This window comes from Semicossyphus pulcher, unplaced genomic scaffold (genome assembly GCF_022749685.1).
Source record: "Semicossyphus pulcher isolate SPU_LCO1_2020_fin unplaced genomic scaffold, fSemPul1.0.p SCAF_3, whole genome shotgun sequence".
In the NCBI taxonomy this organism is placed as follows: domain Eukaryota; kingdom Metazoa; phylum Chordata; class Actinopteri; order Labriformes; family Labridae; genus Semicossyphus; species Semicossyphus pulcher.
The window spans coordinates 17,098,742-17,125,912 of NW_027211704.1; the positions used below are offsets into that span (position 1 = coordinate 17,098,742).

Sequence of the window (27,171 nt, forward strand, 5' to 3'; positions counted from 1 at the left end):
TAAATAGAACAAGATAAAAAAAAAAAGGCAATAAGAATAAAAATATAAAAAACAACACGTAGAATACAAAATATCATGATGAAATAATATTGCACATTAATGTTTGGAGAGTATTTATTTGACAATGAGATGTCATTTTATTTTCGTGTCAGTGCTCCGGGGATAAAAACACATTACCCACAAGTCTTTGCATTTCCGGGTAAGGCGGATGTGCCGTCGGATTGGTTAGCAAACACCTTTCAAAAACAGTGCGCGGCGGCGCAGTTTCCATGATAGTTGAGATTGGAATGCTTTAACTTCGATACACAAGTGAAGCAGCAGCCGCACCGCTGCTTAAGTGTGATAATATGGACAACGAGCCTGCTTATAACCTGCTGTGAATAAATTGTTTTAACGAAGGTTTTCTCCTTGAAGTAAGTCACAGTTAAATCTCTCGGTTGAATTACAAAACGTTAGCGTTAGTACGTCATGTTGTGGTTAACGTTGGTGCTAACGTTAGCCAAACCCCAGGCTTTATCGCAGTTTAAAAGTAACAGGACATCGTCTGAGCTTACGTGTTTTGTTAATTTCCCAGGTGTCGACATGAAGTGTTTGAAAGTGGACGAATACATCAAACGGACTGCCTCTGTGAAAGAGACGGAGCTTTTATATCGAGAACTAGAGGTTAGCATAAAAACACACTAATAACATGAACCAATCATATTTCTACTAACCTTGCAAGTTAAATCTGGTTTTGTCTTTAAAATACAAAACAAACTCACTTTGTAACGAGTTTCTAAACCCGTCCTCTGTTTTTATTTCTGTTTTGTGTATATTACAGATTTATGTGAAGAGTCGTGTACACATTCAGGGTCGCACGCTGTGTGACAGGGTCATCAGAGCTTGTAACCATCACCTTGGAGCTGCATCTACTGACTTGGACCATGTCACCCAGTTGGTTCAGCTGGTGGAGCTTTCCCTTCATGGCTATGATACCTCTGCGGCACTTGTTGCACAGAGCAGTCCTCTGTACATGGAAAAGATCATTTTCCATATTGTCAAGAAGCTAAGCTCCCTGGAAGCTCACAGTTTATGCAGCCATGTAGCTGGGTTGCTTTACAGCAGACTTACCCCAGCCCAACAGGTTTGTATTACTTTTGGTTTCAGAATTCACTTCAATGTGTTTTATGTACAACATCTGCACAGTGTGGTTGTTTTTCTGTGTCGGCATTACCAAATTTACTATTGTTGTATGGTCCATAGGCTGAGGACTATTGTGTCCTTGTGCGAAGTTGCTTCTCAGTGCTCTGGAACGGACTCTCTGCCACCAAAGACAGGAAAATCTTGAATCCCCGTGACCAACTCCACTGCCAGATACAGGCTCTGAGCTTCCTCCTGTTGCTGGACACAGAAAGTTCAACTCCCTCTATCTCCAAAGCTCCCATTTACACAGAGGATGCCATCAATAACTTTGAGAGCAGCAGTGGAACGCTTACCAAGGATGATGCTTCTTTTCTTCTTAAGGAAATGCATTCACTTTTCAACAACTGGTGGACTGTTGGTCGAGACTGCGAGGGGTACGGGTCCAAGCAGAATGAGACATCAAGTTTTTATGTTCTTTCTGAAATAGTGCTGCTTATAGTCAAGGTGCTTTGTAAGGCCGGACACTACGATCTGTCCTCCACCTTTGTGAACACAATTGAGAACAAGGTCAAAGACTGTGCTGACTGTCAGTGTACAGCCGTGGTGCTTGGGAAGTGGGCAGTAAGAATTCATTCCACAAAAGAGGCTGGCGAGGAGAGCAGCCATGCTTTGAAAGAATGTGCGAGAGCCTTAAGGTGTCTTTCAGCTGACCTGGGGGAACAAGAAGCTCATGCAGTTGTGGAAGGTTGTGGACTAGTGATGTGGGCTGTGGATAGCAGCAACTGCAAGGGATTAAGCGGACCTGTGCTCCTGGCCTGGTTTTCATTTCTTGAGGAGTACCAAGAACGGATGTTGAAGCTGCTTAAGAAGGTGAGAGCAGTTACTGAATGTCTATATGTGTGAGTGAAAAGAAAAAAGAAGAGAAATCATTCTTGAAAGCTGAGACTATTTTTGAATAAATTGCCATCAAAGCTTAACTTCTTTGGCAGAACTCGTACAAATTATTAACCTGGGTTTGGCTTTATTTACAGAATTCAAAATGCCAGGCTGAGGGCGGCAAACTGCAACAGGCCCTTTGCTTCAGTATTTACCAGGGTTTCGTATTTGCTTACGAGAGCATGCTCGCATCACAGGTGAGGCTGATTCTCAGATGAAAAACGCACGTTACATGTTTCCAGAGTTCTAGTTGTTCTTGTATTCCGGGTTTAGTGCTGATTGTGATTTGTTGTTCTTAGCTGGAGAACAGAGACACGTTGGACAGAGTGCTACTTTACTGCCAAGCCACAGCTGGACTGATGATGACTGAACTGCGTAAACTATTCAGTGAAAACCTTCTTGTCAAAGCAGGTGAATCTCGCCTTTTTTAATATCATGTTCTCAGGTCCTTTCAGCGGTTATGGAATTGCAATATATACACAGTTTTATTATTCTTTTGTTTAATGACAGTTTTTCTATTTGTGATAACCTTCTAGTGATTGCGGTGAGCAACTTAGCTTGTGGACTCTACAACCACCGTCTGTATGACCAGGCATTCACACTGGTAGAGATCCTCTGTAGGGATCTATGCAAGAATGTCCCTGTGTCACTCTCTGTCGACAGGGTAAGCTCTTTAAGTGTGTTTTTAAATCATCATCACATTCTAAATACACATTACATATGTCCGTTAGAAAGGATTTGGGGATTGCCTACATAAAATTACCTCCTGGTTTTAGGTGTTGTATTGTTGATATTCATTTTTACAGCCATCTGTATTATTATCATGTCGTCTCGCTCCCTAGTTGAACCGACCCTTCATGCTGGCCGTGCAGACGTCTCGGCGTGCTGGACAACTGGAGAGAGCGCTGGACTGGGTGATCCTGTGGCTAAAGGCTCTGGGGGACAAAATCACTACTCATATGGCTGAACCCGTCGCTCTGTGGGTGAAAACCAAGACAGACGCAGCCCATAACTCTGAGGAGGACATCCACCTCAGGTACAGAAAAAACTCCTGTAACTTTTTTTAAAATGTTTTTTTGTGTGTGAAATTAAAAATTAAAAAACAACATTTCTTGGAAAACTAATCGAAAAGAAAATTACAACTGTTCCCCTGTCCCGTCCTGTAACAGGACGTTACATGACGGCTTTGGTCCTGACGTCCCTGATGAGCGAGTCATGCTTTGCCTCTTGGAGGAGGAGCTGCGTGCCTATAAGGAGGTGGCAGGGGACACGGCCCAGGAGCGCTACAACACTCTCTGTGATCTGTTGGACATCTGCCACAAGGAGAGCTCCCACACACATCTCCGTGCTGTCTACCTCCGTGAAATGGCCCAAGTTGTGTGTTACCAGGATTTCAGTGAACAGACTGACTGGTAGGAGCTACATCAGTAATTCTAATGAGCATGCTGCATATACTGTATTGTGTGCAATTACATTTTAGGTCTTGAGCCCTGCTAGGCCAACATGAGCCTACTGTCGCAATGTTCAGTATGTTCCTTTAACTTCACAGCACGGCAGTCGATTTCACCCATGAAGCTTTACGGCTTCTTGAAGAAGAGCCAGAGACTCCAGAGAATGCTGATAGACTGAAGGATGACAGGGCCCATGCTTCCCTTTGGCTCTATATCTGCACTCTCGAGAAGAATCTCCAGGAGGTGAGCTCTGACGCATCAGTTTGGAAATAATTTCCACATTTGTATCGCAAAGAGAGTGAAAGTGAAATTGGTTACAGCATAGTTGTAGAATTTATATTGACTTTAAAACTAGTAATCATCAATGTGGAATTAAGTTTGGTTCTTGTGAATAATAAATGATGCGTTTGTGTTTTTGGCCAGGCCATTGAAAGAGACAGAAAACAGCGAGAGTTGCGTGAGCAGACCCGAAGTGTCGCCAATCCCATAGAAACCAATGATTTTGATTATGAGGACAAGCAGAAGACACAAGACAGCTTCCAGGTCTATGAAGGCCTGCATTTCAACCTGGCTGCAGAAAACAGTAGGAGCCTTTTTTTTAACAATCATCCTTCTGTGGACACTTGTTAAAAATGATGACTATATATTATCCCCTGGTGGGTTCTGCTTCAGAATACATCAAAAGTAATATCATTCAGTCTTATCAAAAAGAGTGTGTGTCACATGCTGCGTCTGTTAGAGATTTATAGACGTTATTTCCTGTTTCCCTAAAGAGCTGTGCAAGCCTTTGGAAAGAGCTCTGGATGAATGGTCAGCTCTTCTGAAAAGGCAAGATCTGCCTTCTGTCAGAAACCCCAAGCAGACGTGCAGCTCCATCGCTGTGACTGCAGCTCTCTTCAGACTCATGGGAAAGGTGAGAACACAAATGTAACTGTAAGAGAGAGTTATGTGTGCATTATATGGTGTATCCTGGGTTCTGATTGTTATCACATTGGTAATAATTAGTGTCTGTGTATTTATCAACCCTTCTCATTCTCTTGTGCAGCCTCTGAAGGCTTTGGAAGCGTACCAACTTGTGATTGGACTTTCACGTCAACTTGCTGATGCCCACGCATGTGCCAGCTCTCTCTGTCAATCAGCCAGCGTTCTTCTGGATATGGGCACCCCTGAGCTGGCTTTGGTACGGCAGTTTTTGTAATAATTACTCACTTCAGCTGCTGTTCATTTCATTCAATTTATTTTATGTCTTTGTCCCATCCTTTTTAGGCCCAGCTTCAGCAAGCAGAAAAGTTCCTCACCTCAGATTCCTCTGCTGACGGACCATCCTCTCTCTCTATGCTGGCCGTTCTGCTGAAAGCTCAATACTGTTACAGCACAGGACAGGTAGGTAACTCATCCGCTGGCAGTATGTCTCATATAATATCTCATACTATTGCATAATTGTTGTGGTTGATTTGTTAGAATGGGTGATTCTTCCCTTCTCTGTCTGACGATACAACAGGTGGATCTTGGGGTGCCTTATCTGTGTCAGGTGCTTAAAGAAGTGAACGAGCAGAGGCAGTCAAAGAGCTGGTACCTGCTGCGTGCTCGGGCGCTTCAGACCTGCAGCTCATATCTGAGTTTGGACACAACTGCACTGCCACAGGCCCAGAGAAGTTGTATCACGCAGCATGGTTAGCCAAAACATTTGCTACAGTAATATAGCACCGTTGTTTTCTCTTGTAATTATGTAATGTGGAGGTGAGGTTTGCAGCTAGAAATTAGTATGGATGTTTTTTTTTTTCTCTCCAGGAATCAACAGCCCAGACACTGCCCTGTATGAGAGTCTGAAACTTCTCTGCAGTCTGCTCGTCACTTTAGTGGGGAAGGGCCTTTATGGGACTAACAACGGCAACTCAGACATGCGCTTCATCGACCAGGGTATGTTTGTCCTATACCTAAAGCAAAAGCAGCCAATACCATATTGATGTTTATGTTAGAGTAGTCTGCCATAATGATTCTCTCTCCCTCTGTCTGCGAGCAGGAGATAACCTGGTGCTGAAGTGGCAGCTGCTTTCAGAGCTGTTAAAATGCTCCATGAACATGGTGGCTGTGAGGACTAGCTGTGGGGCCATTAATGATGCCAGGCTCCAGTGCCTGGAAGCTCTTAAACTGGCCATCAAGCTGCAAGCACTCAGCCAGTGAGTACATGTGGGGTTAACCTCAGTCCTATCATGCTATTATGGGGAGCTGATGCCATTATGGTAGGAAAAAATGCAATTTCTCTCTGTACCTTTGGAGGACGTTATCCGCTTCTCCAATTGGCCCTGGAAAACCTCCAGACTACGTAAAACGCTTCATCTGGCGGAGGCCAGGGAGCTAGCTAAACTACACTTCCTTAATCTAGGACGCCCGCCTCTGATGTCATGTCTCATTCAAAATCGTCAGGTTTCAAATGTAGACTGCAGACCTGAAGATTTTTTAGACGATCCACCGGTATTCTCGTCGGATTTCGGATTCTGTACCGCTCTGACCCATTGCTTGCAGCGAAACTGTAGTATTCCATTCCAGCGTCTCTCGTTGGGCCGTTCTTTTCAGAGGGAGGGGCGCAATGCATGCTGGGTGTTGTAGGAATGTAGAATGGCTGAAACCATGAGCTGTTTGTACAACTTCCTCCACAGCTATGGTGCCAATTTCAAACATTATTGCTTCTATCGATGACAGAGAACACCAGCTTTGACTGACAGCGGCTTTTTCCAGGGGAGCATTGCTCCTTTAAATATTGTTCACTGGCAGGTCTCACCTCTGTTTTGCGTCCTGTTGAGGGTGATGAAGTGTTCAGGCATGTTTATTTTGGCTACTCTGCACTGGTAAAATATCTTTTGTATTGATTAAGAAATACTACATGTGATATGCAGACTTTAGGTTCATACTATACCTTACCTGTACAGTCCACTGTTATCCAATACAACAGCCCTGCAATGCATCTTATTAAAACATGGCTTATCTAACTTTTTAAAATCTTCTTGTTTGTTTTTTATAGATGTGCTGAACTGCTGGTGATGAAAGCTGAGTTGGAGCTGCTGCAGGGGGAGAGAGAGGAAAGTGGATTAGACTTGGACAAAGTCAGAAACCTTCTGGAGCTTTGCACAGGTCTAAGTAATTTCATCACACTGTTATTGTATTTTTTTTTAAAAAGTTAATCATACTCACAAACTTTCAAAACAAGAGATTGCATTGGACTATTGTCTTTGCATACATTTCCCTGTGCCCCTCATTTGACTTTTATTTCTTGTCCTCAGATTTCTCTGATCAGGTGCAGAAGTCAGAGGTGAAAATCAAACCTCGGAAAGGTCGTCCAGCAAAGAAGTCTCAGTCTCCCCTTCCTCCCATAGAAGATGATGATAAAGGCATCCTGAGCACCAGGTGGATCGCCAAAGAGCCTATAGTGAGGGATCCGGCCAGCTCCCCGCCTCTCAAAGCTCAGCCTCGCCGCTGGCTCTCCTCCCTCACGCATAAATCTGACTGTCAGTGCCACTGCTGCTCGGAGCCCTGTCTGGGCCGCGCCACTGCTCGCTGGGCAGCTACACAGGCGGATCTGGTTCTCCAGCTGGATCCCAATGAAACCAAGATCTGTTTTAAACTTCAGTGGGCAACATTAGCCCGCTGTAAGAGTGTATCTACCAAACTTGGAGAACAAATGGCTAAACTCTTCCCTCCCTGTGGCCCTGCCAAAAACTTCTACAAACCCTCCCTGATGCAGGACGTAGTGGGCCGTGTGTACCTTCGCATGGCCCTGTCCGGGCTGGAGCCAGGTTCTAACAAGGTCGGTGGCATATGGAAAATACTGGAGGCTGGTATAGCATTTGTTGATTCCACTCCCTCTCCTGACCTTAGACCTGTGAGAGCAGGCCTGATGGCAACCAAAGCCATCGTGTCATTGTTCACCTTAGCTGCCAAAAAGGGCTGCACACCAGAGGAGCTCTTCTCACACGCTTGGACTTGGAATGCACCAAAACTGGAGCTTAAATCAGAAGAGAAAACATCATTCATTAAAAGACCTAAAGAGTCCGTTAAAAACCTAGATATTCCTGAAAAAACAAAGGAGGCAAAGAAGGTCAAGGTGGTCAAGCCCAAGATTCAAGTGAAAAGCTCCTCTGTGAAAGGGATGGGACTAGTTCCCATGACACCAGTGATGACGAAGTCGAAGCCTGTAAGGGACCTTGGCTCTTTTGACTTTAACACAGTGGTCCCCACTTTGACATGTACTCCTGTTCAAAAGGTGAAAGCCCCGGCCTCAGTGCTGAAAGCTCCAAAGACTGCTTCTAAGCAGTTTCAAGTGTATGAAGAGTTGTCGCCAGTTCAGGACAAGGCCCAAGTCGTGCCTGCCGCCCCCAGACGCACAAAGAAATCACGTTACAAGGTCGGTATTTAATTAGAGAGAGAAAAAACACTGCTTTTTGTGTCTTTATAAAATAGTAATGTCTTTTTTTTAATATGTAATAACAGGTGGAGTTTAGTGATGAGAGTGACACAGAAGCCAATACCCAGGCAGAGCCCAAAGAAGAAACTGAGGCCCCTAAAAAGAGAACCACCACCAGAAGAGCCCCACCCAGGAGTAAACCTGCCCCAGAACCACCTGCAGAGAAGGTCCCAACAAAGAGACAAGCCAAGGGTAAGAAGAGCACTGCAGTGGCTCGGGGCAACTCCTCTGAAGATGAGACCTCGCTCTGCCCGTCGTCCACGACAAGAAGAGGAAGAAGCAGAAGGGAGCTGTCCAGGGCGGAGGCAGATTCATTGGAAGAACCAGACAAAATGAGGACCATAGAGGAGGAAAGTAACAAAGTTCTGGACATGAGCATCGAGCAGCTTAGGGCGTCAGACTCTGAGGATAATCCTGCTTCAGGTAATGATATAGGTGGGTATTTTGTGCATATGGGAAACCATCTGTCAGGAAATGTGTTCTATTTGGTTTAATTTATACCATCCACCTTACCATATTACATACTTTAACATTTCAGTCGTTTCTGGATATCAACAAGAAAGCTTGATGAAAACGGACAAATAGTGAAATATTCATCACGGTATCTAACAACATAAGAAACGAATCCTAATCGCTGATCTCTTTATTGACTCTCTCAAGACATCGACTTTGAGGTGTTGCGGCGGGACATGTGTTTGAGGGACGAGTTGTCTGAACTGAGGAGCAGAGGTCATCTGAGAGGTCCACAAACCCACCTGTCTCATTCAGACACCAGGCCAGGTGAGGCTCTACGCAGTTACAGAGCAGCTGTTCCTGCAGCAATCTGATCATTTGTAGTCATAACAATGATATAACAAAAATCATTATAATATATGTGCAGGAACCCTAGCCACAGAAACCCCTTTTTAAAGAGGAATTCATCATGAACTTTATTTACAACATTGTCCTTATCCACTTGTTATTTTCCCCCCCTCTTCAGACAATCTGTCTCTGGAGGATGTTCAGTCTCTGCTCCGCTCAGCCTGGTTGGCCCTTCAGCACTTCCCCTCCCCCACCATCCACAAGACACTCTGTGCTCTTCTGGCGTTGACCATGGGACAGCAGGACCCCATAACTACAGCAATGCTGCATGCGCAGTCTTTGGGTATCACAAGTCGTCATCGCACGATCAGGCATTTAGCCAGTTGTCTCAAGTAAGCACTTTGGTTTGTGTATAGTGTCAAGTCTGGATTTCCCTTTTATGAACTCTTTGGTCAACATATCAAGATATCTAAGAAATATATTAACGATATGGTATTTTTCTAACAGAAAGTTGAGGAAGGCATCAAGTGAGCTGGTGGACAGGATGGATGCTCTGAGTCTTGACGAGCTCAGTCCGAGCGAGTCCAACAACTCTACGGAACAGAGACTGTCCCAGTTGGAGAACATATTTTCCTTCCCAACTGCTGACTCCTCCACTTTCCCCAAGAGCCACTGTCAAGAGTTTATGCAGCAAATTCAACACCTTCCTGCAGGTAATATATTCAAAACTGTGAGTCCTACAAAGTCAAGTCAGTTTACTTGATGCTTATGTTGTGCATCACTTTCTTTTGTCTTGTACAGGAGTGTCTGTGTGTGTGATGTCTGTGCTTGGAGTGAAACCTGGTGAGATTGGTGACAGCATCTTACTGTCACGTATTGAGAAGGGATCTGCCCCCGTCACTGTTCACATCCCCACCTCTAACCAGCAGGTGAGGACGGTAAAAAAAACAAAACAATAGCAACAAGCTAAAACCAAACAAGTGATGGAAATGCATACTGCTTTAGAAATATGCAGACACCAGTGACTTTAAAATCTTGCCATTATGCCCGCACTCCCATCTTTTATTAGCAGTACCAAGTAACCTCGCTGAAAGATAAAATACCTACCACAGCTGAAGTTGAATAAAATTATAGGACAGTAATCCCCCACATCCATCCAATATGGTGAACAAACGCCTACTGTCTTTGACCAATGAATTGGGCTGCACGATTATGGCCAAAATGTATGGCCAATTATTTTGATCAATATTGAGATCACGATTATTAATCACAAGTATTTATTAATTTTAGGAACATTTTTTTAATGTAATTTCACATTTAAATAAACAGTAACACTTTCAGTTCCATTTTGTGCTACATTCCAACTCTGCACTGTACAAATTTTGCATTAAACGAAGACTTAAAATTAGGTTCTTTACCGGAATTTGGTGCATCATGGGTAATTTCAACCTGTCTTTGGGAGTCACGCTGTTCTGAATGTCTGTGTTGACGCTGGACAATCACGGGGAGTAGCGACATTATTCCTCTAGGCCTTCATACACTCATCATACTGCACTTTGTGGTGTTTTTCAGGTAGTTGAACAAGTTAGTTGTGTTGCTTTGCAGTGCAGACGCAGGTTTCATGCACTCTATGCATATTATTTTTTCTTGCTTTTCATCACTTGCCCTAAACCTGAAAAACCTCCAAACAATTTGACTCGCCGTTTCGGGGAGGACCTGTGTTTTGGTTTAATGAGTGACTTGCTCTCTTCCTGTTTTAGCGAGACAACAAGCAGCGTTCAAAACACGACTGAGCATTAGTAGCCTACATGAGCTTAACAGCTATAAGTATAATTTGAGCATGTTATGAAAAACGACAGAGGCATTCACGGAGACAGCTACGTGTTTTCAACAGCTGCTGTAACTACGACGACCACAGACGCATTCAGCTGAAAGTCGCCAGTTAACATGGTCGCTCATTGAACCGAAACACTTTTTGACTTTTGTAATTTCCTGGTTCAGGTTTCATCATTAACTCCTTCTCTTTATTTCTTTGCATTACCCAGCACCCTATCAGTTGGTTTGTGCAGGAGATAGATAGTATACAGGTGGAACAGAAGGTTTTGAGCTCCGTGTCGGAGAAAGCCAAGTGGTGGGAGGGCCGCAGGGCGCTCGACTCTCGAGTTGAGGTGAGTGGTAAAGAACGAGGATGCTGCTGGGGAGCCTCAGTGGGCTTTACAGTGCCGGGTTTACATTTTGATTAAGAAATCTCACTTAACTTCCCATTTTTCTTCCAGAGACTGCTGGAGGAGATGAAGGGTCTGTTGGGGTGTTGGAAGAGCTTTCTTATACCCCTTTCATTGGGTCCTGAGCTCACCAAACAAGCCCGGCACCTCCACAAATCCTTGTCTGCAAGGGGAGTGTCAGTCAGTGAGGAGATGCTGAAGGTGCGTGATGTTTCTTTGTGCTACATGGACCTTTTTAGCAACAACTTGTTAAAAGCCGCAGAGAAAGAAGCAACAATCACCAACACTTGTGTCATGTGTTTCAGGCTGTCCTTTCGGCCTCTCCCGTGCTCTCCAAAGAAGACCTGAAACAGTTTGCACTGGGGGTTTCTCCACAGTGGGACATGGAGTGTGACCAGCTTCTGCATACAGCTGTGTCCAAACTCCCTGACAGAGACGAGCCCCACAGTCACGTGGTTTTTATCCTGGACAAGGTTGGTTTTATTGTTCGGTTTATTCGTTTTATGTTTTTAATTAGGACATTGCTAAATTTGGAAGTATCACCTTCTGTCCTGTCTCCTTTGCAGTACCTTCAGAAGTTGCCGTGGGAAAGCATGTCCATCTTAAGATCTTCCTCTGTAAGCCGGATGCCTTCTCTGCACTCACTTATTGGACTGAGCATTCAGAAAGAGGTGAGATTAAGGTCCATTACTGTGCCAGAACTTACTGACAGTGAAGTTCAGAGGGGGTTGCTGACATTGTTATTTAAATGTTCCCTTTAAGACCGAGTCTAAGTCCATCCTGAAGCAAGGTGTGGACACGAGGCAGGTGTATTATGTGCTGGACCCTGATGCCAATTTGGGAAACTCTCAAGATCGATTCAAGGAATGGTTCAACAGGTGAGACCAATGCACAAAACTATTACTATACTATATACTAGTTTTTGTCTGTCTGTTGCTGCTGTTTCCCCTCTCAGATGTTAATAATACATTACTGTTCTCATTAAAAAGCAATCTGGATTGGGAAGGTGTGTGTGGAGTTGCTCCTGACTCCGGACGGCTTGAGGAAGCTGTTGCGACCAAGGATCTATACATGTGAGTTTGCTGTGATCTTATCTTACTATTCTAAGTATGATAGGGAGGGGAATCATTGTTACAGTTCACACCAGTGTTAGATTTTGAAAATAATAACATTTCAAGCACCAAAGTTTGTTTTTATAACCTGTTTTCTATATTACCTCTCTATGTCCCTCTTACCTGCGGGTGCTTTAGTTTTGTGGGTCACGGTGCGGGAGCACGATTTCTAGACAGCCAGTCAGTCCTGAAACGGCAGATGAGAGCAGCAGCTCTGCTTTTCGGCTGCAGTAGTGCCGCTCTGGCAGTGCGTGGCGATCAGGAAGGACAAGGCATCATCCTCAACTACCTCATAGCAGGATGGTGAGATATCTTTATTTACATCCTTGAATAAGGATCAGTTGATGTTGTCCTGTTTAGGCACAAAATTGTAATGGTTTGACTTTCATCACATGCGACACAGGATTTAGTCAGTTTTCTTGACCTCTTTTTTTCCACCTCAGCCCCTTTGTTTTGGGAAACCTGTGGGATGTGACGGATCGGGACATTGATCGCTTCACTAAAGCCTTGTTGGAGTCCTGGTTATCTGCTGGCTCTGGAGCTCCCCTCCTGGATTACATGGGCTCATCACGTCACGCCACACACCTGAAAAACCTCGTAGGAGCTGCACCTGTGGTCTATGGCTTACCTGTTCACCTGCAGTAGACGGGCAAAGTCAAAGCTCGGCTGAAACAGGATGTAAACAATACACAATCTAAATTTTATCGTTTCGGCTCACAATCTGGAGAACCGTCTTTAACTTGAAGTTTTATTTTTTTTACATGATATTGCAGCTTTTCATTAATTTAAACCAATGTTTTTATAGTGAGAATGATTTTAAATAACTTGCCAATTTTAATGTGCTTAAATGCACTTTTAATGTGTTGAGTAACATGTTTTGAATAAAGGTGTTCTCACGTGCAGCCAGTGTTTTTATTTGAGTTGTAATTGCGTTGACATCATTGGCATTTATGTGAAGAGTTGGGTGAAATACTGAAAAATTATATTCATAGTATTCTTGGAACAAGAACGTGCTGTGAAATGTGAACGAGTTACTATCATTTAAATCAAGATCATATGTATCCTATGTATTATTTCAGTACTGCCACTGCATTGTCATTACAGATCAGAGTCCCATTATTGTCAATGGTATTCATTTTTAAACATTTTTTTCACCTGGCTCCAGAAGCATTTGATATGGTATATTGAAATCAAAATACCAACTTTAATGTAACTTCAGAATCTATTCAGCTGATTTGACTGTAGGTTTTAATTTGATGACACTAACACAGCATACTGCCAAATTTAAAGTACAAAAAAAAAGTCACTCCCCAAAGAAATTAAATTTCAAAGTGATTTCAGTGTTATCTTAAATGAATATTCAAACTTGGACCTTGGTGGATTGGACGGTTGTGATGTCTGTTCATTTGTTATGTGCTTAGTAAATACAGAGTTTTTAATGTTCAACAAGTTTAAACATTAAATGCAGTTATGACATGTGTTTAGGGCTATGGTGAAACTGACTGGTCAATAAAGTTCTTATTTTTATTTCATTGTTGGAGGTTATGATGCATTTACGCCATGCACTAACCAGGCGCACATAAATGGTAATTGATGTAGTGAGCCCTAAACGTACATATAAAAGCACCTGTATGTGATATTTTTTTAGTACGACTAATATGCATTTAAATTGAGACAATGTGTATATTGCCAATAACTTTAAATGATCAACATTTTAAGTTTATTTCAGTTACAATATAAGAAAATGATATATTATTGGCTTCATGAGCAAGGCAGGTGCTTGTCGTGTGTTGTCCGCAGCGGGGCGCTGTTTGAGACAAATCTCCGCCCAGCTCCTTCACCCGGAAACACAATCTGTTACAGACATTTGGCATCACGCTCCCAACATGGCGGTGAATCTCACAGACCTCTCCCTGCCTCAATTAGAGGGACTGAAAACTCAATTAGACCAGGTACAGTTTAAAAGGGTGGTATTTTTCTGTTGTGATTTTGTCATTTCATATGAACTTTATGAGGACAATAATATAACGTTAAATGAAAGAAGGGGGTGGGGTAAACTGCTAGCATGTCTGATGCTAACGGTCCAAACGCTAGCTTTGGTTAGCTTGATATCCAATTGCCTGGCAAGATAGCGTTTCATGTTCAGTATTTCGATAAGAGTCGTTAATGTTTTGAAATGTTTACGCACATTTTGTAATATATGTGCTGTGTAGTTACTATATACAGTGTATGCTGTATTCAGACAGCTGACAGGTGTTATGTGTGCAGTTGATGTGATAGATTGTCTCTCCTCTCTGAACTATGAATACAATCATTGAGCTCAATTGTTTTGAACATTTTATGTTTTGCAGGAGCTTGAGTTCCTCACGTCTTCAATAGGTCAGCTCAAAGTTGCCCAGACCAAGTATGTTGAAGCAAAAGATAGTTTGAATGTCCTGAACAAAAACAATAAAGGTAAGTAAAATAGTTATGACTTTGTGGCCTTGCAAGTTGATAAAAACGCATTTAAATGTGTTCAATGATTGTTTTTCAACTGCAGTGATAAAGGCAGCCCTCTCTTAAATGTTTAAAATTGTAAACCGTAAAAAAAAAGATCTTGAAATAGCTCAATGTAATCAGTGTGTACCACAAAATAAGGTGCAGAAATATGCATTATGTCTTCTTCAGATGAATATTTAAGAATACATAATATGCAGCTGAGCGTTACTATTTATTTTTTGTTCTTGTTTCTCTTCTTTGTCTTACAGGAAAAGAATTGCTGGTGCCACTTACCAGCTCTGTATCCTTTCTTTAAAGTGGAACAACAAACATTTCATGTTTTGCTGTTGTTTTGAGGTGTGCTTTAAATGAATACAAGTATCTCATGAAGTATACATACTTGTCCTTGACATTTCTTCTTCTCAGATGTACGTCCCTGGATCATTAAATGACGTGGAAAATTGTTTAGTTGATGTCGGGACAGGATACTATGTTGAAAAGGCAAATATGTTTCCATCTGAAAGCCCATACATGATTTTATTTTTTACTAAATATTATATTTACATTTCAAATAAAAGTATAACATCATTTATTTATACTCATATGTTTGTCTATGTAGAGTGTGGAGGATTCAAAGGCATTCTTCAAACGCAAAATAGACTTCCTCACAAAGCAGATTGTTGAGAAAATTCAGCCAGCCCTTCAGGAAAAACATGCCATGAAACAAGGTAAGATCAGCTATATTATTTCATAGATATGACTGCTCTCTTGTTATTTTTTCATTAAACTTCTTCAAATCTTTCTATTTCAAACACAGATTTTTAAATGCTACAATCCCCCCTTAATGTTTACAAATACAATGGATATGATAAGGTCCAAAACATAAATAAAAATGAATAGTTTGCTTTTTACTTCATTCTAAATACACAATAAGGTTCAAATGCAATTGTCTACTTTTTTAAAACAAGTTCACATTCATATGAGCTGGCAAGTACAGAACATATAGCCCCTGCTACAAATAGTCTTCCCAGTTTACATGTCAAAATGCTACAGTACAAAAAATCTGTTTTCTGCTAAATATGCATGTGCAAAACCAGAAGAGCAAGATCAGTTCTACGTCATACTTTTTAAAAAACATTTTTGACCCTGCCAAGTTGCGTTGAATTTTTCAGGCCATTGTCAAGAACTAGATTCTATTGTAGTATTTTTTCCACTAGTGATGGAAAAACCAAACTAACAAGTAGAAAGAGTATTTACATTAAAAAGTATTTAAAAGCCCGATAACATTTAACCCTACAAATAAAATTAATATCTAATATACTGTATACGTTACTTCATGTGTTGACTTGAAACCTAAATTTAGACGTTTTGATAGGAAAGAACCTTGTTATGTCGAGAGTTCCTTTAAGAAAATCCATGGTAACCTAATTTTGTAGTTCAGAAAATAATACAAAAATGTATACATTGTGTTGTTTCTTGCAGCTGTGGTTGAAGTAATGAACGTAAAGATCCAGCAACTCCAACAGAGCCAGCAGTCGTCACAGACGGTTGGGACCACCAACGCTTAATGGGAACACCTGTTTGTACTCTACATGAATGGGGTGGGGGCTTTTTCAGTTTGTGTACATCTGCTGTTGGAGGATGAGAAAATGCCCACCACAAATATAGTCATGTTAAATACTAAAGAATAAAGAGTGTTTTTGTTTCTGTCTTAAGTGCACAACAATTGTAGCCAGTATGTTGTAAGAAGGCTGTGGTCATGGGAAAACAGTCAGGTGTTGGATATTTTAAATTAATATCATGGTTGTTCAGTAAGTTTCCATAATAAAAGAGGTCACTGTGCATTCAAGAAGCAATTTTTTTTTGTTTTAAGAATCGATCACTGGGGTCCACTATTCAGACCTCATTTTTATTTCTACACGTCAGTACACTGCATCTTCTTCAACACAAGTTTTATGGCCCTGCACACATACACGTATCTTTGTTAATTAGATTACTTGGGTTTCGGGTTGGGCATAACTATACTGGGAATTACACAAGGTCACTAGACTATCAAGTCTGCGATCAAATCCAATATCATGAGGTGTGTCTCATTTGTCCGAGTGAGTATGAGCATCTGAACACTGACTGATTTGAGGACACTGGGTCACATGACATGGAAGCTATTGAAAATAATCAAACTTCAATTTTTCCATGAAAATATGAACAGAAAATAGAAAATGCAATATAGTGAGGTGTGTCTTATTTGTCTGAGTGAGTATTAACATCTGACATTGATTTGAGGACACTGGGTCACATGACATGGACGCTATTGACAAAAACATTTTTTATTAAAGAATATTAATAGAAAATACAAAAAGGGCTTTAATCCAATATATTGAGGTGTGTCCTATATGTGCAAGTGAGTATTAACATCTGACATTGACTTGAGGACAATGGGTTACATGACATGGAAGCTATTGGGGAAAAAATATTCATTCATTTTTATTTAAAAAAATATTAATAGAAAAAACAATAAAATCCAATATAATTAGGTGTGTCTCATTTGTCCAAGTATTACCATCTGACATTGACTTGAGGACACGGGGTCACGTGATATGGAAGCTATTATTATACCCAATTTAGTTTTATTTTTAATCCTAATTTTTATATGGGCAAGTCATGGACGTATTATAAAAATTAAAAAAAATATGTGTAATTTAACAGTACTTTATTGATGGTCCCTAAATCAGGCTCTGCCTATTAAGTGCGAGGGCTCGGAGTACAGCTAACCGTCCTCCCTGTACCAACTCTGGGGGAGCCGAGTGAGAAAGCGAAGTCGAATATCCAACTAACTTCACCGCGGTAACTGAAGACGTCTGGAATAAGTGTTGTTGCAAGACGTTACATTGGCCGTATGAGTTCTTCATTAGGTCATGTCCTATCGACTCAGTATGGGAATAATACCTCACAATTTACAGGACTCAGTTGCTAGACAATGACATATGAACTATTGATCAGTTATGGCATACATAAACTAGCTTGTGTGTCATTATAAGCTAGATGCAGGCCTCATACGGGCACCGACCTGACTCCTGCTGCCCTAAATGTCCCCTAAGAGAGGTCACAGTCAGTCGTTTAGCTGTAGTGTTGCTATTGCTGTTGCCGTGGAGGCGGAGTACAGCCTGTTGGGACGAACGGTAGCAGACAGAGGACGCAGCTACCACATGCAGACGCTTCGAAGCTGAACTGCTGGATGCGGAATTGAGCAGAAGAACATATTTTGTCAAATGGGAAACGCATTTTTACCAGATAGACGTTGATGTTCTAAATTAGAAGCTTTAAAAGTTGTACGCTCAAACGGTCGGACGTACCGTTTGAGCCAGAGCACGTTCGAACGTTTGAGTAACGTTACCGGGGAGACGGTGGTTAAGCGGAGAGAGCGACGACAGGCCACTTTACACAAGTGCGACCGGTATATTTTTAGAGTTAAAACCATCGCAGGAGACTTGATCCAACAGTTTAATAAATCTCCCGGAGGAGAGGAGGACGTCATTAAAGGCGAGGACCAAGGCAGCATGGTGAGTTTTGGGCCTGGAAAGGGGCACGCGCTAGCTAACATGCGACAACCTGTTTGCGTCCTTGCTCCTGTTTGACCCGTGCTGTATGAAGCCTGACCAAGCTGTTTTTACACCGTTGTTGTAACTTTATACACTTGTTAGTTTGGGTTCATTCGCCGAACCATGAGTTGTATTATTTACACAGAGAGTTACTTATGGGTGCCTGTTTAACCGTAAAACAAATAGGGTGAGTGTAAAGAGAGGCCGGTTCCATCTGGTCTGCTAGTAAACTTAAGCTAGTTAGCTTAAGGCAGGTATTTATGGAGTCGCTTGTCACAATATGGTAGACGGTGACTCATTAACCATGACTACTTAACCAACATTAAAGAGCATATTGAATAAGGGAACATTGTGACATCTCGCTCAGTTACATGTTGCACTATAAGTAACGTTATAATTTAATTCCCTTACGTTGTATGCGTTGGAACTACACGTGATTAAAGTGTTAGCTGTTACACAACTGTAGCTAAATAGCTATCAAAGAGTTCCATGATAAAGGTCATGGCAGCTCGCCCCGGGGACGTCAACTTCAAAATGATATAAATGGGAGAAGGATATAGTAATACATCAACCAATAACGCCCTGTGGTCAGATTCGGACCTAGCTTAGGAAAACGATTGTTTTAAGTTGCATGGGCACGTTGGCACCACGTGCTCGTTGTTCCCGACCTCCGAAATGACGATACTCTGTAAACAAAGACCTACTGCATTGTACCTACATTTTGGATGACAGGCAGGTTGTACTTAAAGTCTGTGAGATTTAGATTCATGTGTTAGTTAAGCATCAATAATTAAAACACAATCGCGGTTTTACGACGGATGACAGGTCTAAATGCAGTGTTCAAGTCACGCTGCAGCTCAGCGGCGGATTTGCGCCATGTATGGTTACATATGACCGTTTGGTGGGCGGGGTAACGGTGACAGGGAAGCCAATCAAAACTGTGTGTAGAGTAAAGGCCTTGCAAAGACGGAAAGCTGAATAATAGGATCTCTGAACTAGCTCCATTCATTGATCTGTTGACGCAATGGTGTCTTGATTTGAATAATGCTATTATTTTTGTATTTGTTGGTGAGAAGTAGTAATAACAGAAACGGCTTTCTGATTCCTCTCTCCTGATTTTTTTTATTTATGAATTTACGCTATTGATCCGTAATGCTTGCTTTTTGGTAAAACTAAAGCATTTAATTGTGCAGAATTTGCCCTTTTTCTAAAGGATTTTGTCAGATTTTTGAGTGACTCATGCCAAACAAATGGACTTCAACATTACCTGCATTCCTGAAAAGAATGCACATAAGCAGTGATCCACAAATCTAGTGTCCAAGTCCAGGCTCCACTTTTGGAAACTCAAGGTTTTAAATACCAGTCATTCTTCTGATGACTAATATTACAAATTTCAAAAATAGATTCTAGGGCAGGGAACTTTACACATCCGAAACTTAAAACGTTATATCTTATCAAAGACTTTCTCACCATTTCAAAACAAGATTATCCAAACGCTGCTTTCCTGTTAAACTGTGATACTGTATTTCTTCAAACATACGTTCTAAGTTTTTTCCCACCATGACTATTCAGTAACAAATTCTATTCTCATAATCATGTAGGTTACCACTAAGGGAACAGGTCTGAACCCCAACGCTAAAGTGTGGCAGGAGATCCCTGCCCACCAGAATGACATCCCAGAGGGGACTGAGGATTCTCCCTGGCTACTGACCTACTCTCCTCCTGCCGAGATGACCGGCGGTAAGAGTGTGTTCAGTTCTGTGTATATCTGTCTGCATCTCCTCCTTAAGTCATCCCTGTCTGCACTGGTACAGTGCTAATGTATGGGGATAGTCTATGACATGTATCGACATGTATAGTATTTATTGAACATAACAAGATAATTACAAAGAGACATGGTATTTGAGGTAATCCTAGCTCTTCTCCTTGGGGTTGTGCAGTAAAGCTTGAGCATGACAAAGCTTGTCAGAGAATTGGATGATGTTGTATAAACATTGAAGTTATTTCACAACGTGTTTTTTCACTGCTTGCCTCCTTTATATTAGGTTACTCAGACGTTCCCTCCTCAGTGGGAAAAGGATACGACGCTGAATGTCCTGACAGCACTGCTGACTATACCCCTGTACCCGCAGAGGACATTGAACAAGCTGACCTGAGCTATTTGGTCTTTGACTCACAATGTGATTCGGCCATGGATGGCGATGTTTTGAAGGAACAGCCATTGTCTGAGGAGAGCCTACGAGAGTCTTTGAAGAAACAGCTCGAGTTCTGCTTTTCTAGGTGAGTAGTGCAGCCATGTACAAAACCTTTTTTTAGAACAAATTGCAACTGTTTCCACTGGTCTTGATAGTTACATGTCTAACCAGAAAATAGCTGGATGAATTTTTTTTCCACTGATATTATATGCTCTTATATACTTTATTGCTCTGGTGCATATGTATGTGTGCATACATCTGAAAGAACACATGACAGATATTAATACGTTTATGTGGTGGTTGGACTTAGAGCTTCACTATTCTAGTCATCATACATCAATTATTTTAAGTTGTGAGGTGGGACTCTTTTAAAATGACTTTTTTTAAAACATGGTTGACCTTGTAGAAAAAATGTAGAGCAAAAATGTTTTGATTATTTACCGTACCCTGGGTTTTGTTGTTTGCAGAGAGAACTTAACGAAGGACCTGTACCTGATATCCCAGATGGATAGCGATCAGTTTGTTCCCATCTGGACCATTGCTTGCATGGAGGACATTAAAGCCCTAACCACTGACATGGAACTCATTCTGGATGTACTACGAGGTATGAGTGCTTTTCTTCTGCCTGCATATAATATGATTGAGGTTTGCCCTTAAAGTCTGTGTTTGAAGATATCAAAAAGAACCCCTGACGTAAATAAAAGTTTAAGTAAAGCAACGTACGCTATGTAACTTCTCAGGTTACCTTTTTAAAAAGTAAAGAAACAATTGCATTTAGGGTTGTGTCTTCCTCACAGCCTCTCCCATGGTGCAAGTTGATGAAACTGGAGAGAAGGTCCGGCCAAACCACAGTCGCTCGATCATTATTCTGAGAGAGGTGCCAGAGACTACCCCGGTTGAGGTAAAGAGAGTTCCATGCTGAACAGTCATCCACAACACTATGTCATCTCACTATAAAGTATACCCTCAGAGCGAGATACTGCTACATACTTTTCCTTGCTAACACTGTGATCAGACATAGCTGCTGACAGCAAGTCAGCTACAGACTGACGCACAGTATGTAAACTGTGGATTTGTTTGTTGTTGTGGGCTTTTTGTGGCTCATTGACGCCTTATCGTCTCAGAGCCTGCAGTGTGGCCGAAGGGTAGATGTTGTATGAGCGCACTCTTTGAAACAGAAATGTCTAACAAGTACTTTGCATATCTTTTACAGGAAGTGGAGGCTCTTTTTAAGAGTGAAAATTGCCCAAAAGTGTTAAGTGCTGAGTTTGCACACAACAGCAACTGGTATATAACATTTCAGTCAGACATGGACGCACTACAGGTACGTCTCTGCATTTATAACCACATGGTTACATTTTTACCAACATGCTGTAATATCTTAAAGATAGAAAAACACTGCATGTTTGATTAGTATGGCTTGTATAATTTTCTGTTTGTAGATTACATAATAACTAGTTGTTAGTATGTGCTGTCATTTGCTAAAGTGTTGCTCTGTTCACTGTATTTCCTGTAGTTTTTTAATGGTAGATGCTACCAAGAAATTGTCTGACTTACTTTTGGAACTTATAAGAACAAATATAAACTGTACTATTTAAAGGAACTGTTCATTGGTTATGTTGTTTTGTCCTCAGGCTTACAGATACCTACGAGAGGAAGTGAAAGTGTTTCAGGGAAAACCAATCATGGTGAGTTGTATGACTGAATGCATAACCAGTAATTGGCTTTGTTTTTCAGTGCTGTAGTAAGTTTTGATCGCAGGCTGGATTACTGCTTATTATTGGATCTACAGTAGTTTAGACAGTATCATAGAACCCAATGAGCCTTGTGTTACACAACACTAGTCATGTTGTCAGTCGTCACGCTGCTGCTCTCTAGGCTAGGCTTTTGAGCTAAGCTGCTGCCTCAGGAGTGTCCTTGAGGATTTGTGTGAGCAGAGACTTGATAAGGAAGTGTTTTGTGCAAACTGTATCTCCATCTCTCACTTATATCTCCAGACAGTTTGATTGCACTTCTTATCACAATGTGACATTTACCTTAGCATTTAAGGTCCTTTTAAAAGCTGGACTTTGTTTTGACCTTGTGCACTGTTTCTTTCCCTTTGATAAATAAAACGAGCCTGTGATGTATTAACAGTCCGGTATAAGCCCCAGTGATGATCAGTATCGCGCTTGGAAGGACCCATAGGCACTGTGACTGGCTGGGAGGAACTTTTCATTTGTAGCTCTGTATCAATCTGTTGTATCTCTGCTTCTCCCCTCTCCCTCTACTCATCATCACCCTCTATACTTCTTCCTACTCTACCCCCCTCACTCCCTCTCCCTCCCCCTTCTTTCCCCTAGTCAGTGCAGTGTTTAATGGCCTAATGACCGTGAGATTATGAGATCTGAGGGGACTAAAGTATGATAGACAGAGCAACAATGCTTGTCATCGTGGGTGCATCGGAGGTGTCTCATTTTGCCTGCAAACGTACCTGATCCTCTTCCTCCTTCCCCTTTTTCGTTCCCTTCCTCCAGGCCCGCATTAAGGCCATCAACACCTTCTTCGGTAAGAACGGATTTCGCAGCGTGGACTCTACTGTATACAGTCAGCATGCCACCCAACCACAGGCTCAGTACGGCTCCCCAGTGTACATGCAGCAGGTGTACAGCCCTCAGCAGCAGTACCCTGTGTACCCTGTGGTGTCTCCCTCCTGGAACCCTTCCATCATGCCTTACTTTGAAACACCACTGGTGAGAACCTGAATCTTTTGTTCAAAATGTCCCTCACAGAAAAATGTCAGTTCTTTCTATCCAGAAACACCTGAACATAGGTTTAATATTTTCTCCTTGACGCAAATATATTGGTTTCATGTGTCCATTGCACCTAAAGTGATATTCTCAGCTTCTGTCTATATTCTGTTCAGTGCACCACAGAGATGTTTATGCAGCACACTGTCTAATTTGATTTCCTGCTGCTGTTGTGATATTTAGGCACCTTTCCCACATAGTGGATTCATGAATGGTTTCAGCAGCACTGAGAACTACAAAGCAAACTCCATCAACACTCAGCGACCCTTGAGCAGAAACCGGTAGGTGCAGGTCATGACACAACAAATGCATATATCATTTAAAGCACATGTAAAGGATATTTATTTTCCTCTTTTCCTCTTTCACTCTTTACTAAGATTGCAGAAAGACTCAGTACATGTATGATAGGATGGGATTTATGAATTTTTAAACAAAGCACAAATGTGTTTTCTTTTTTTTGTAAACATAAAGCCACTGAAAGGGGATGTTATTAGCGTAAAATTCAGTTTATAAGACGCACTATTAATACATTTTTATTCATCTAAAAAAAAGGGCTGCGTCCTGTATAGCATAAATTGCAGAGAGAGGTATGTTATTGTGTTACGGTATTTTATCCAGACGATGGCGCGATCCGGTTAGGCTGTAGGCTGCAAGCACTAGTAGTAGAGTTAATTCTATGAAGTACTTTTTTGCTCTTCTAAACTATACGTTTTCATGGTAAATTACACATCTAGCTCTAAAAGAAATGTGTGTTCTTGTATGTCCAGAAACCATGTCAAGAATCATCCTCGGCCTGCAGACGTGCCCTCTCCTCTGGGGAGTCTACAACCCCTCCAGACACCAGGGACACTGACTGGCAGCACTTCAGCAACAGTCTCTCTGCCATCCTTCGGCCTTAAAGACACTTCTCTACAGGCCACCATTCCCAGTGGATATCTTGGTGGGGCTGGACATCTTGGTGGGGCTGGACGGGGCAGGTGAGTGAAAATTATCCTGCTTATAAACACATTATGGGATGTATATTTTGGGCTTAGACTAATGCTTTTTTGAGGCCTGTTTTATGTGTTGTGAATCATTTTTCATTTTATCCCGTCAATTTGGACAAGAAATGAACCTTTAAAAAAACTTCCTAACATAAAATTCTGTCTTTATTGTAGGAGGGGTAGCCAGAGAGGCATGAGGAGGAAACGAGAAGATGAACACAGCATGGTCAGCAGATTCTCTTATACCCTGTTCTTTACCAAAAACAAAATATGACTTTCCGTATAACATCACCCAGTGTTTCTCATGTTAAGCTTCACTTTAACTGTATTTAAAATTTCAGAGGCCCGTCCCTTTGATGGAGGCCAAGGTAGCACCTCCACCAAAGTTTGATCTGGCAGCTTCCAATTTTCCTCCTTTGCCGGGAGCTGTGGTCGGTATACGTGAAGAAACTACTCCAGAGATGCGCCTGTCTGATGTCGTTCGTGGCCTGAAGGTGACCAACAAGGTAGATCTCTTGTCCATTTTGATACCTTCTACTCTGTGCATTCTTATATAAGCATTTAAGTTACAGTTGTATCATTGCTTATCATTATTTCAAATCCTGTTATTGTTTCAGTCATCAGTCAGCCAAGAGGTTAATGAGACCCGACACACAAAGATCTCAGAAGATAATACCAGCAAAGCTGATTCTGTGACCCCGGTTGCTAAACCTGCTCCAGTGACACCACGTGCAGAGGTGGCTCCACCTGTCCCAAGGTAGCCTTTCTTCAAAGCTTATAAAATGTTAGAATAAAAAGGAAATTACATGTATAACTATTTAACTTTATTTTTTCATGTCTATTTAGTGTGTGTCCATCAGTAAAGGAAGAGGATAAAACTGAAGCTCCTGTTCCAGAGAAGAAAACCTCCTCGTCCACACCGGGTGCCTCTCCCCCAGCCTCTGAAGATGTCTCCTCCACCTGCATCCATTCTGTTGAAACAGAAGCACCTTCTCCATCACCCCCCAGCCCCACATCAGAGCTGGTAAGGCCTTCTCATCTGGAGTGCTCTATTAACTCACGGAAACATTAGCTAATAGCTCCCTGTTGATTAATTGGTGATTTCAAAACCCTCTTAGTCTTTGCTTTGTTGCAAATAACAATGAGCTGTGGTAGGTATTGATATAGAACTTCCCCCTGAAGATCTTTCCTCTAAATATAAAATATGCATCATCTGTACGTTGTCTGATGGCCCTGAAAAGTCTGCCATTGATATTTATGTCATTGTGTGAATGATGGATTATTCGTAACATCACTTGTCTTCAAGCAGACGCAATTTTTTTTCACCCTTATTTTACTTCCTGATTTTTAATTTTCAACCTTCTCCAACCAGGGGTCAAGGAAGCTCAGCTATGCAGAGGTGTGCCAGAGGCTGGCCAAGGACCCACCACCAGTACAGACTCCCTCTCCCTCCCCTCCTGCCTCTATAGCCAGCCAACCACTACAAGAGCTCAAGGTGAACAGGGTTGAGGAGCTTCGGCCCAACTCCAGGCGCACTACTGAGAAAACAGAGAAATCTGGACACAGCCGCCCTCGGCAACCATTACGCTCCTTCACTGGGGCGAATGGCCAAGCCAGAGAGAGGGGTGCAGGTCAGAAGATTCGGGAGCATCAGAGAGGCAAACCATTTTCCCCACAGCGGGGAGCCAGACGCAGCGGCAAAGAACAGAACATTCCCCCAAGGTCACCAAAATAACTTAAGAAAAAGAACCTATATAACAGAACTAAATATATATGTAAATATATAATATATGTAAATAGACAGATGAATATATTTCATTTGACAGATTCTGTCACATAATCTCTTAACATTATTGCAGACCTGAAATTATTTGGCTAGATGATAAGTTACAAACTTGTTTGGTGATCACATTATTTAAAGGTAAAGTATATTTTATCATGACGTCATCAGAAGATGCCTCCATGAAACTGTAGGGTGTGGGTGTTTATGTTTGAGAGAGTGAAATAGGGATTTTGTTACTTCTAAATATAAGTTAGTCCAACGGTTAGCAATTGTCCATATCCAAAATAGCTGTAAGGCACAATAGATGTCTGAGTTTTTGTTGTTGGCACAGAACTTATCTTAAACTTTATCAGGTTAGTTTTGAACTGAAATCCAAAAATGTGTATATAAAATGGATGATGAATCCATGGTAGAATTACAGAGCGTGGGGTTTGAACTTATACTGTACGATAGGTAGCAGTATGTCTTTATGTGGGATCTCTTGCTTATTATGCTGGTTGATGCAATTTATAATGTCTTCAGAACATTGCGCCACATAATGAATTTAATCTTTTATCTTGGCAATAGTTGTCTTTGTTATTAATATATTAGATTTACACTGCTAATATTTGAAATAAGCCCTGTTGTGTCACTGATTTGTTTATGTTGCTTTGGATGGATTGACTCAGAGATTTAACTTGTGCAAATCAATATAATCCCTTGTAAAAGTGGTAGAGCATGAGTTCCCCTGAGCAGAGTCTTCAGCCCAATAACCAGCTGTTGCTGAGGGTTATTTGATGAAAGCAAGAGCAAATTATGTCTTCGTGTTTTATTAAGTATCAGTAACGCGGCTGTCTCAATTGGGACAAGTTAAAAGTAGTAGTTAAAACTTCAAGGATCGTGCACCAATCATTGAGATGTAGGATGTTAAGAGTTCTCAGTTTCATGAAAGTCTTTAGTGTAGGATGGCAGGTCTTGAGAACCAGCTGTCTCTTGCTGGCAACAAGAATTGCTAATACATATCAAAAAATCTGAGAGACTTTAAGAGCAGAAATTCGATTTTCTTCAGAATGAGATGTTTCACCTTCATAATGATAGCAGCTATTTGATTGTTGGACAGTGTTTCAACTTGATGTGGTGACATAGATTGCCTGCATTGACTTTTTATTCGATACAAACCGCTTCAATGGACTATTCCTTCCGAATGTAAACCTCTTTTTAGCTTTGTTTTTGTAAATGTCCAAGTGTTGAGGCTT

At 41.6% G+C, this 27,171-nt stretch overlaps 3 protein-coding genes across 3 annotated transcripts; all 3 read left to right on the forward strand.

Moving 5' to 3' along the window:
* Nucleotides 1-582: 582 nt before the first annotated feature.
* Nucleotides 583-13,011, forward strand: espl1 (extra spindle pole bodies like 1, separase). The gene is made up of 31 exons (XM_069678489.1): nucleotides 583-663; nucleotides 821-1,123; nucleotides 1,243-1,992; nucleotides 2,154-2,255; nucleotides 2,358-2,469; nucleotides 2,595-2,722; nucleotides 2,901-3,094; nucleotides 3,228-3,470; nucleotides 3,608-3,752; nucleotides 3,933-4,092; nucleotides 4,283-4,422; nucleotides 4,555-4,689; nucleotides 4,776-4,892; nucleotides 5,011-5,182; nucleotides 5,301-5,429; nucleotides 5,533-5,689; nucleotides 6,532-6,641; nucleotides 6,791-7,911; nucleotides 7,998-8,406; nucleotides 8,632-8,751; nucleotides 8,951-9,164; nucleotides 9,280-9,485; nucleotides 9,574-9,701; nucleotides 10,818-10,940; nucleotides 11,049-11,198; nucleotides 11,303-11,470; nucleotides 11,564-11,668; nucleotides 11,760-11,875; nucleotides 11,987-12,070; nucleotides 12,248-12,412; nucleotides 12,553-13,011. The coding sequence occupies exons 1-31, from the start codon at nucleotides 583-585 to the stop codon at nucleotides 12,752-12,754; spliced, it is 6,489 nt and encodes a 2,162-aa protein (XP_069534590.1). The 3' UTR covers nucleotides 12,755-13,011.
* Nucleotides 13,012-13,979: 968 nt separating this feature from the next.
* Nucleotides 13,980-16,431, forward strand: pfdn5 (prefoldin 5). The gene is made up of 6 exons (XM_069678531.1): nucleotides 13,980-14,061; nucleotides 14,461-14,563; nucleotides 14,857-14,888; nucleotides 15,014-15,088; nucleotides 15,207-15,315; nucleotides 16,070-16,431. The coding sequence occupies exons 1-6, from the start codon at nucleotides 13,996-13,998 to the stop codon at nucleotides 16,153-16,155; spliced, it is 471 nt and encodes a 156-aa protein (XP_069534632.1). The 5' UTR covers nucleotides 13,980-13,995; the 3' UTR covers nucleotides 16,156-16,431.
* Nucleotides 16,432-19,781: 3,350 nt separating this feature from the next.
* larp4ab (La ribonucleoprotein 4Ab) lies at nucleotides 19,782-26,837 on the forward strand. The gene is given in 14 exon segments (XM_069678297.1): nucleotides 19,782-19,926; nucleotides 20,232-20,466; nucleotides 20,849-20,985; nucleotides 21,179-21,282; nucleotides 21,595-21,705; nucleotides 22,016-22,069; nucleotides 22,898-23,113; nucleotides 23,354-23,451; nucleotides 23,938-24,147; nucleotides 24,328-24,379; nucleotides 24,495-24,659; nucleotides 24,771-24,910; nucleotides 25,000-25,177; nucleotides 25,526-26,837. Coding segments are annotated over 14 exon segments (2,208 nt in total). The 3' UTR covers nucleotides 25,889-26,837.
* The last annotated feature ends 334 nt before the right edge of the window (nucleotides 26,838-27,171 follow it).

Coding starts and splice junctions, on each gene's coding strand:
- espl1 (XM_069678489.1), top strand. CDS start 583: ATGAAGTGTTTGAAAGTGGACGAATACATCAAACGGACTGCCTCTGTG. Junction 664..820: donor TTTTATATCGAGAACTAGAG/GTTAGCATAAAA, acceptor TGTATATTACAG/ATTTATGTGAAGAGTCGTGT. Junction 3,753..3,932: donor TCGAGAAGAATCTCCAGGAG/GTGAGCTCTGAC, acceptor GTTTTTGGCCAG/GCCATTGAAAGAGACAGAAA.
- pfdn5 (XM_069678531.1), top strand. CDS start 13,996: ATGGCGGTGAATCTCACAGACCTCTCCCTGCCTCAATTAGAGGGACTG. Junction 14,062..14,460: donor TGAAAACTCAATTAGACCAG/GTACAGTTTAAA, acceptor TATGTTTTGCAG/GAGCTTGAGTTCCTCACGTC. Junction 14,889..15,013: donor TGGTGCCACTTACCAGCTCT/GTATCCTTTCTT, acceptor TCTTCTTCTCAG/ATGTACGTCCCTGGATCATT.